The sequence below is a fragment of the Camellia sinensis genome, chromosome 10 (assembly GCF_055761805.1).
Source record: "Camellia sinensis isolate YWXY chromosome 10, ASM5576180v1, whole genome shotgun sequence".
Lineage (NCBI taxonomy): Eukaryota > Viridiplantae > Streptophyta > Magnoliopsida > Ericales > Theaceae > Camellia > Camellia sinensis.
In genome coordinates this window covers 28,233,759-28,244,219 of record NC_138970.1, presented here as the reverse complement: position 1 = coordinate 28,244,219, position 10,461 = coordinate 28,233,759, and the positions used below count along the sequence as shown (strand labels likewise).

The 10,461-nt window shown below is 34.9% G+C and overlaps 1 protein-coding gene across 1 annotated transcript; it reads left to right on the top strand.

The window, feature by feature from the left end:
- The first annotated feature begins 1,334 nt into the window (after window positions 1-1,334).
- LOC114281665 (TOM1-like protein 6) lies at window positions 1,335-9,496 on the top strand. The gene is made up of 9 exons (XM_082891182.1): window positions 1,335-1,827; window positions 3,239-3,317; window positions 3,413-3,511; window positions 4,697-4,819; window positions 6,547-6,710; window positions 6,809-6,890; window positions 6,967-7,052; window positions 7,777-8,034; window positions 8,487-9,496. Exons 1-9 carry the CDS (start codon window positions 1,700-1,702, stop codon window positions 9,286-9,288), a joined length of 1,821 nt encoding a protein of 606 aa, XP_082747308.1. The 5' UTR covers window positions 1,335-1,699; the 3' UTR covers window positions 9,289-9,496.
- The last annotated feature ends 965 nt before the right edge of the window (window positions 9,497-10,461 follow it).

Below are 10,461 nucleotides of genomic sequence, written 5' to 3'. Positions count from 1 at the left end.
ACAAAATTCAAAATCCATGTGGAATCTCCATCGAAAACATACCTAATTCAACTCCACTGAAAAACTTACGCGATCAACACACCGTAAACACCTATATGATCGTAGCAATCTTTCTCGTCAACTCCACTGAAATCTCCGACAAAATCTCCACTCCAAAGTCAGTTTCCAAAATCTCTACTGTGAAGTCAACAATATAACATTCAAACAAATTTCTCGTCAACTCCACTGCAATCTCCGACGAAATCTCCACCGCCAAGTCAGTTTCCAAAATCTCCCCGTAAAGTCAACAATATAATATTCAAACAAATTTATGTTATAAAAAAAAAAGGGTAAATTATGTATTTTATAACTTAAAATAAACTTGAGAGACCTTGGCCATCGAAACATATTATTTTGGACCTCTCCTCCTATCAAAAGTAGAGGAGGGACCTTAGACCAATTTTTCTTTATTTTTTTAATTGAATTTTAAAAAGAATTTGATTATGAATTTTGAGTTGTGTGTTTGGTTATGAGTTATAAGCTTTTTAATTAAGTTTTAAAATCTCTTTTTAAAACTCATAACTAAACAATTTTTTTCATTTCATATGCCATATCAAAAATTTAAAATTAAATTTAAAATTCTTTTCAAAACTCATAATCAAATAAATTTTCTATTTTCAAATTATAATTTCAAAACTCACAAACTCAAAATACAACTTTATTATCAAATTATTTTAAAACTCTATCAAACACTACTATAAATTTTCTGACAACTACACTATTGAAAGGTAATTTTTCCGTTTACAAGATGTATTATGTGTGAATAATGGCCTTGTTTAGGAAGAAGATTAGAGACTAAACTAATCAATAAAGATAAAAATAAGATAAAATAGTCAATAAAATAAAGGACAAATTACAAATACGCCCTCGAATTTTGGTAAAAATACAGATTTTTTCTTGAGATTTGAGAAATTACAAATTACCCCGATAGTCAAATTTTCATAATAAATTAGGAGAAATTAGAGAGGAATCTGTATGAAAATAAAAACCTCAAGGGGTAATTTGTTATGAAAATATAAACCTCAAGGCGCGGGATGTAATTTTTCAAATCTTAAAGAAAAATCTGTATTTTCACCAAATTTCGAAAGGGTATTTCTAATTTACCCTAAAATAAAATATTAAAATTATAATAATTTTATTTTTTCTTTTATCATCAAATCAACTATAAAATAAAAAAACAACCTAACCAATTATCTTCTCCAACATGTTTTTAATCAAATTAAAAAAATTAATTAAAATAGTCGAAACGGGACCATTGTGGGTCCCTTCGAGAGATAATAGCAGTTGCTGTGCTGGCACGACAGGTTAAAAAAGGAAAACGAAATTTACGGAAAGTGACTGGGAAAGAAAAACAAAACCAAAAAAAACACAACACAGACTGAGAAACATAGAGAGACGAGGAAGAGAGAAAAATAACAGAAAGTCCACTTGTCCCTTCTCGGGTTTTCTCGGAAAAATGTTCTTCCAAGTATTTTCCCGGAAAATAGCAAAGTTTTAGGATCTCTCTCTCTCTCTCTCTTGTTTACTTTGGTATTTTACTTCAGAATTCTGCTATCTGCTCTCACCTCAACCCATTCAGACAAGTTAGGATCCTTTTCTCTCTGTTTTGTTGTTTTGTTTTTCATCGAGGTCTCAATTCAGAGAAAGTTAGAGAGAGAAAATGTTGTCATCATCATATTCATCTTCTTCAGCTACTATTCGAGTCGAGAAAGCGACGAGCGACCTTCTAATGGGTCCGGATTGGACTCTGAACATGGATATATGTGATTCCATCAATGCTAACCACTGGTAAATTATTCAAGACTCTCTTACCTTTAATGTTTATATATATATATATATATATGCGTTGTAGTTTGATGTTGGATGATTGATTTTGAATTGGATGGATATGATGAAACGAGAGGTTTCGAATTTTCAAATTTGGAGTTCCTTATGCGCCAAAAAAATTGATATTTTTTTTTCCTTTTCCTTTGTTTGGTAACTGAGAAACCAAGGAAAACAAACGAAAATTTTAAACATGAGTTCTACTTCGTATGTTGTTGCTGTTTCAAAAAAAGTCAATTTCATCAATTTAGTCCATAAGTTTATGATTTTGGTTCATATGGTTTAATTGGAGATATTCTGTCCAAATCAGTAGTGGTGAAAATCTAATCTAATGGGCAACATGGTATTTTTACAATTTGGACGAGTTGAATCATACAATCAAACATTTATCTTCTATACTATATTAAACAATTTACACTCTCCAACTACACACCCATCTTGGAGGACAGGGCAGTTGGCCCAGTGGCCCATGTAGTTGTCTCTTGGGATGATAAGAAGGTCAGAGGTTCAAGGTTTGAGTCGATGGTGTAACTGCGGCCCTTTTGTTGTAATCTAACTTATTAACTCCTCACATCCCATCGTAGAGGAAAAAAAAATTTAAAAAAATAAAAATAAAAAAATCCAAACACCCATTTTCTTCTCCAGTCCTCATTTCAAAGCGGTAAATGAAAAGAATGACTGTTTAGTTGTATGATTTAGATTGTCTAAAAGTTTCCAATCTAAAAAATAAATGATCGTCTAAATTTTTAAAGGGCCTTTTTGCCCATTAAATTAGGCATAAACTATTACGGGCCTACATAACTCTCTCCACTACAAAGTTGAAATCAGAAACTTTAGAAGTAGATGAAATTAATAGTTCAAGGATGAAATAGGAGGGAAAAAAAAAATTATGATAGTTCAAGGGATAGAAGTGAATCGTTTCCCTCTTTTTAAGGATTGTCTTCTGTAGGAGGAAATGACTGTCTGATGATTGCTTGAGACAAACTAGGTTGAATTTGCATCTAAACAACTCTCAACTTCACAAATACGAAAGGACAAATGCAGTTACAATTGAATGATGTTTTGTCCAATGGTATTGCCAATTACAAAAGGCCTAACACAAGCTTTGAAAAATAAAAAATTTAATCAGGAGCTAAACTAAATACTTGTGGTGGGTTTTCTGTGTTGATTGTGAAACAGTTGGGGCTTAAATCTCAAATTTTCTTTCCCTTTTTTTTTCCCTTTATGCTTTGTTATTATGTCAAAAAAGAGGGGGGCTGGGATTAATTCTACCATAGATAGTGATGTTATTACTGAAATTTCAGTTAGTTTTATCACTTTGTAGAAGTACAAAGAATAAAATTTGTGGTGGTTAAGAGTAATTTAAAATGATCAGGGAGGCAAAAGATGCTGTTAAAGCTGTGAAGAAAAGGTTACAGCATAGGAACCCTAAAGTTCAACTTCTTGCCTTGACGGTATTTTCTTGGAATTTTTCTATTGCATTGTATTTGGTACATTCAATTTTTCAACCTGAAGTTGACATTATTGGTTTTGGAACCACTATTTGTAGCTTTTGGAGACAATGGTAAAAAACTGTGGTGAGCATGTGCATTTTCAAATTGTTGAGCGGAATATTCTTCAGGAGATGCTCAAAATTGTAAAAAAGAAGGTAAGTCTTTTGGTAATCAGTCAATATTAGCATATACGATGTTCATTAGGCATTCTTTGTGCACGGCATCTTGATATCACCAAGTCTTTTGGTAATCGGTCAATATGTATGTAATTATTGTGAAAACAGTGGAATAAGTGTCTGAATGTTTCATGTGCTGCATATCCGACATCTTTCATTAAGTTGTGATCGTCAAGGTTCTATTATTTTAAGTTAGAGGAATTCTATGAGGCGTGCTGGCTAAAAGACTGCCTCAATTGGCTAATTTAGTCATTCAATGATTTAAAATGGCTCTCAAATTGCATGTCTACAACTTTATAATTTTAAATATTCATTCCACAGAAATCACTGCACATGGGTTCCTGTGGAGCAATCTGCCCTTCATAGTCTCTTTTCCAATGCTTTAGAATCAAAGCCCTGTAGAAGTTCTTAACTTTTTGTAATTTTCTAGTAAATAAAAGTGCACAATTTTTTTTTGAAACAAAACAGAAGGAATAAAGTATTCACATCAGATGGAAACAGCTTGCCAAGCTGGATTTTACATGTGCTTTAATCTTTCTAGTATTTTTTTTAATTTTTTTACTTTTTAAAAGAAATTTTTCATTACAATATTAGCTAGTGAGCACAATCATCTTCTGATGTCAATCAGTCAATTCATGTCAGTGTGGAGAGAAGAAATGGGATCAACTCTCTGATTCAAAATATCAGCTTACTTTGATTAGTTCAGTTGTCATTGATGAGAGTGAGGGAATCAATTTATTCTGTAATAGTGATGCGTCTGATGGCTCTGACTAGAATAGTCTCAAAGGGAACGGACGATAGATTCCTGGGCAAGTACTTTTCAGCAAAATAAAATATTGGTGGAACTTATATGAAAAAATTCGAGATTGTTGCAATATAATTGGCAATAACAATGTGTATTAATTTTAATGTCAGCATTGCCTGTTTATTTTATTTTTTTCCTTGGCAAGAAAGAACATTTTCATCTTCTCAGTACAGTGCATAGTACTTATCATTTACCTGGTTTTGATCATTTTTTGCTTTTACCTTGTGTTTAGGTGGTTTGCATTGTATTCTTTTCAGTCATTTGCTTCACTAACTTTTCCAATTAAATCAGTCATTTTCCCTATGTTTTTTTCATTTGGATGGTCACTTATGTAGTTAAATATTTCGACATTGTCTCAGTATTTGCAGACAGATTTTAATGTCAGGGATAAAATCTTGGTACTCCTAGATTCTTGGCAAGAAGCATTCGGTGGCCCTGGAGGAAAGTATCCACAATATTTCTGGGCATATGAGGAACTGAAAGTAAGCATGCACTTGATATTGTTTTCACCTTGACTTGGTTGATTCTTTGTTGCTATATTCTATGCTGACATGACAATTGACAGTGTCACTGTGATTTGTTCTAATGGAGTTGATTTCTTTCCATTGTATCATGATGAAGATAAAATGAATTATAAGCTCCTAGCTTTGAAGCATGGATACAGATATGGGAGACGGATAAGTCAATACAACGAAATCTAAAAAATCAATTATTAGTATGGCCAGGATATGTTAAATTTTTTAATATAATTTTCAGTGTACACATTTTTTTTTTAATGTAGGGTATCCTAGGCCATCTTACGCGCACCAGACTAAGTCTCTACAACCCGAACAAGCCTTTCGAAATAGGGACTTGAGGCCGGAGAGGGAGCAAACCTCCAAGCCCTAGTCAACACCCACTAGCCCAACCACCTTGTGATTCAATGTATACATGATCTCAAAGAATAGTGAGAAACCATTCTTAATTAAATATTAGTTTAAGAGCCAAGTGTCAATTTACTTTTTTCAATGGATACGTTAATTTAGCGAGAAACCATTCTTTAGGGAATAAATATTAGTTTAAGAGCCAATAGTCAATTTACTTTTTTCAATGGATACGTTAATTTGATAAAATCTGAAAAAGTAAGTAACACTTTAATCTCACTATTTTCTTCTTAGGTACAAAATAAGAAAATATTGAAAAACTTTTTCTTTTTATTTGTTATAACAAATATACTCTAATAAATGCAAAAGTTATTACAATTTCAATGATAGTTTGGATATGTGACTTAAAGTGTTGGAAAAGTACCTGATACTTCTCAAAATTGAAATCAAGTATCAGATATGTATCAGCAAGTATCCAACGAGTATCCAATACGGGAACGATATGGACACGCCTCCCTCTTAGAAGTATCAGTACTTGATAGGATCCTAATTAGAAACATAATGAAGTGTGTAAGTGAATGACAATCATAAGGAGTTGTTGTCTATGATATATGCATAATTTGATTGAGTTAGACTTCAATCAGGAGAAGTACTTTTATGAGTTATCTCATAAGAAGCATAGTCTTTCTAAATCGGAGGACTAATTAGACAATTTAATAGGATTATTAAGTGTTATTCGTTGGGGTTGAATCTCTAGTATATTTTGTAGGATTAATTGATGCATGTCAACTATCTATGCTAGAGTTTGCATGTATCATTACTAAATAGGAAAATAGTATTATTATTTGTTCAGAGTTTGATGAGTGTGGCAAATGACAGAACTATGTTACTTGGAATGCGGATTGTTCTGGTACGAGAAACAAGAATGAAAACAAGGCATGCCACATGCTTTAAAAGGTGGTACGATAGGAGTAGGTTTGTATAGATCGCACTACTATAATAGAAATTATATGTTAGTAGTTAGACATCCAATAAAATATTGTAATAAAATCAATCATGTAAAAACACAATTCTATTAGCATCGTAGTTCATTTGTTTATATTTGGTTATGCTAGAACTCCATTTTCTCTAGATTTTAGTTCATTATATTTGATTTTTTTCCTCTTATAGGAAACTTTTTAGAGAATATAATGAAAAAAAAATTGGGATCACTTTAGATCACTAAATTCTCCATTTTGGAATGAAAGTGTACCATGTTCCAAAACGTAAATAGCTAGGGTATTAGTGCTTTTGGGTAAAACTGTAGCAGAAATATTATTTTATATTGTGTGTTGTACTTGTGACAGCATGCTGGAGTAGTATTTCCCAAGCGTTCACCAGATGCAGCTCCAATATTTACACCACCTGTTAGCCATTCAACTTTAAGTCATGCTCAAGCAGGTTATGGAATGCCGAACAATGCTTCAACTAGGCTTGATGAAGCCATGACAGCTGATATGGAAAATTTGAGGTGAGGATTCGACTTTGGTTGCACACGCTAATGCTCCTATCTTACTGTTGTATGCTATTTTGCCATTTTGGTTCATTTTCTTTTTGTCACTCTCTTAGTTTATCAAGCTTAAATTCTATGCGGAATGTTCTGGATCTCTTAGCTGACATGCTGCAAGCTGTGAATCCAAGTGACCGTGCGGTATGTCCAATTGTCTCATTTGCCCGTCCTCACAGAGATTGTCATAAAGCCTCACATGTTTCTTTTGTGTTTGTAGTCTGTAAAAGATGAAGTGATAGTCGATCTTGTCGACCAGTGTCGTTCCAACCAGAAGAGGATGATGCAGATGTTGACTACAACCACGCAAGTTCTCTTACATTGTCTCTGTTATTTTCCATTCAATTCACAAATGGAAAATTCCCAATGACATCTACTTTTCTCATAAAATTTTCAGCAAGTCGTATTTACACTATAGTGAGAGAATTGATTCAGGTGGAACTCAATGAGAATTTTAAGACATATTGGGAATCTTTCCGTTCACAAATCTTTAGCAATTTTTGTGTTGTTCATTTCTATGTATTAGCTGGTGCATAAAAGGCATGGTCACAGACATGGATTATGGACACTACATTTTGACTGGTCTAAGTGCTTGTTCATTTTCACAGTCATGGACATGTGCTTGTTCATTTCTATATATTTTATTTTCTTGTATATGAATATAATTTTAGGACACAGATATGATAAGAGGCATCAATGTATATGTCGGTATTTTTTTCACTTTACTCCCTCTTTGTTTCCATAAATTTTACTTTAACCTCAAATCATCTTTCTAAAATTGCAAAAAAAGAAACTCACAAAAGTGTCCTAAAGCGTGTCCATAAAGTGTCCCCAAAGTGTCCTACAAAAAAAATAATAATTAAAAAAATTGACACCACGCATGTCCAACACACGGACACACATGTCCCCGGCATGTCGATGTCTCGTACGTGTCTGGCATTGACACAACACCCATTTGAAGTGTCACCAAGCATTTTGTGTCATGGATTCCTCGGATGTCTTTATGGTTGTGATTATGTCTGTGGCGCAGGGATGAAGAACTTCTCAGTCAGGGTCTTGAATTAAATGATAGCCTGCAGAGTGTGCTTGCAAAACACGACGCTATAGTTTCTGGTTCCCACTTTCTGACTGAATCCAACTCCAACCTCAAACCTACAGAAGTTAAAGAACCGAACCAGACACCAGATGCTAACACCTCTTCGCCAGGTGTGGCTGGCATTGCGGCAACAAAGGGCAAGGTTCAAGAAGACGAAGATGAGGAAGATGACTTCGCACAGCTGGCTCAAAGGTTGCTTTTTACTTGCATGTTGGTTATCATACATACAGGGAATTGCACTACACTAGTGTACATGTCACACATACACATCAAGATTTGATGATCTTGATCATTTGATTGCTTTTCCATTCTGATCGATGGTCGTCTGCAATATTAGAGGCATATGGTATATTATTATTGATGAGCTCAAATTCTGGCATGGGAGATCGCTCATCTAGAGTCCCCCACCTTCCTCTGTCGAAGTACACTGTTGTTTATTGGACCTTTTTATCTAAAGTTGTGATGTGGTTCATAATTGGTATATTTCATGATGTTGAATCTGTATTCTTTTTACAAGAAGAAGAAGCCACATCTGATACTGTTCTTGCAGTGGTTGTCAATGACTCAGATATCTCTAAGTTCTCTGATGAAGATGTTGATTCCGTTCGTCAATTCTTAGAATTTTACAATCTTCATGAATGCAGGCATTCCAAAACACGGTCAACTAGTTCTCAAGACGGGTCTACTGGTTCTAGCGAAAGTGTTGCCTTTGCAAATGCTAGCAACGACACAGTATCATCCATACCAGCAGCGTCAACCCCTGTTCTGAGCAATGCATTAGCTCTGTCTGATCCACCTGCACCAACTAGGACCACAAAAGAGCAAGATATGATAGACCTTTTGAGTATCACCTTGTCAACTACTTCAAACGCTCCTCAAACCAATCACGCTCCTGCTGCGTCTTCCCAGAACATTCCTCAGGCACCCGCTTCCCCAACAGCTCAAGGGTATCCCCATGCCTCCCAGGCTTATCCTGGAAACCAAGGACACCTACCATTCAACCAAGGACAAGTACCCTTCAACAGTTATGTTGTTCCTTGGGCCCAGCCCCAAACACAACCACAACTACAGCCTCAAACTCAACCTCAATATCATCAGTTCTCATCTAGCTATCCTCCTCCTCCATGGGCACCGACTCCTGGTTACCTTAGCAACCAAAACAATTTATCTACAACGCCTTACATGTTTTCAACTCCAGGACCCAATGCAAGTGCGTCCTATTTGTCTATGCAAGGAGTCGGACCGTTGCAGCACATGAACCCTTTCCATGCAAGGGGAAACAATGAATTGCCTATGAATGGAGAGCCAAGGGTGAGCACCGGTCCGAGGACCACTACTTCCTTTGTTCCCTCATACAGATTGTTTGAAGATCTTAATGTTCTTGGCAATGGAGCTCCTAGCTTGTCAGGAATGTCTGGCCAAAGCATGGTGGGTGGGAGAAAGTAAATGTGATTCGCTGTTTATGCAAACATATGAAGTGATTTATTTGATTTTTCAATTTGCATGTATTTAGAGTCCATTAGGTTTGATAAAATCGTGGCCTTGCTTCATCACCAACGTCGTTGTGTAGTTGTTGCTAGAAGCTGGATTAAGAACATATTTATCATTTGAAAATATGAAATATGATTCGGTTCCCACCGATTTCTTCCTCAAACAATGTAGACTGACTTTCTTTGCTTGCAGGTATTTTATGGATGAATGGGTTACAATTAGTAAAGGACACCACGCGAAGTCCTTTCACTCATGCTGTCAATGGAGGGTATATACTTATACAGTTCAAATTTGAGCTCCATGGTCATACTGTGAAACAAAATGACAATCTCAATTCGATTCGGATTCTTTTCTTACTTAGTTCAAATCTCAATTCAAAATGGATTCTATACTTGTTCAGGTCAAATCTCAAAAGAGACAACTTTCAATTGCTAATGCTCTGTTTAGATTATAAATTTTTGGAATGAAAAGAAATGGAATGTCTTTCAGAGAAACAGGGGGGAAAAGGTATTAATTAATTGAGACTAATCTAGTTAATAAAAAATTCCTAAACACTGCTAATCTTAAGTGCTCTTATGTTTGACATTGAATATAATCACTCTGGTTTGTGGTTTGGTTGGGGTAAGTTTTGCATTGTACTTTTGGTTGTACAGACAAATAAATTTGAAAGATGGGAGTATAAAGGCAATGATCCATTTCAATACAATTGCATTTGGTCGATGACGGCTTTGAAGGAAGGATCTCATCTAAAAAAGCCAATGAAACATATATCAGAAGAAAATTTCGATTCTTCCGTTGACCTAGATTCTCGGTCGTTGAGAATCAAGAGAAAGAATTGTATCAAGCAAAAGAAGTGCAGGTTGACGTGTTGATAAGCTGACCACGACTAGTTTCAAATCAGAATCAATTCATGAGTAAGCCATCTGAACCACATTGACTTAACTATAATTGTGGTTGAGGATTCTGCATTTGTCATCTCTGTTCAACAAACTCCACGACTTACAGAACTTGAATCCAATCTCCAAGCCGATAGTGACCTATGATGAAGACAATTCTAAGAAAATCAAAACAATAAAGTTAGTCATATAAGGAGAGAATCCAAGCAATAAAGCATAGTCATACAAGGGT

What these genes read in the sequence shown, in the direction of transcription:
- LOC114281665 (XM_082891182.1), top strand. Translation starts at nt 1,700, where the DNA reads ATGTTGTCATCATCATATTCATCTTCTTCAGCTACTATTCGAGTCGAG. An exon ending in TCAAAATTGTAAAAAAGAAG is followed by an intron (nt 3,512 to 4,696) that starts GTAAGTCTTTTG and finishes ACATTGTCTCAG; the next exon opens with TATTTGCAGACAGATTTTAA. An exon ending in GCTGATATGGAAAATTTGAG is followed by an intron (nt 6,711 to 6,808) that starts GTGAGGATTCGA and finishes TCACTCTCTTAG; the next exon opens with TTTATCAAGCTTAAATTCTA.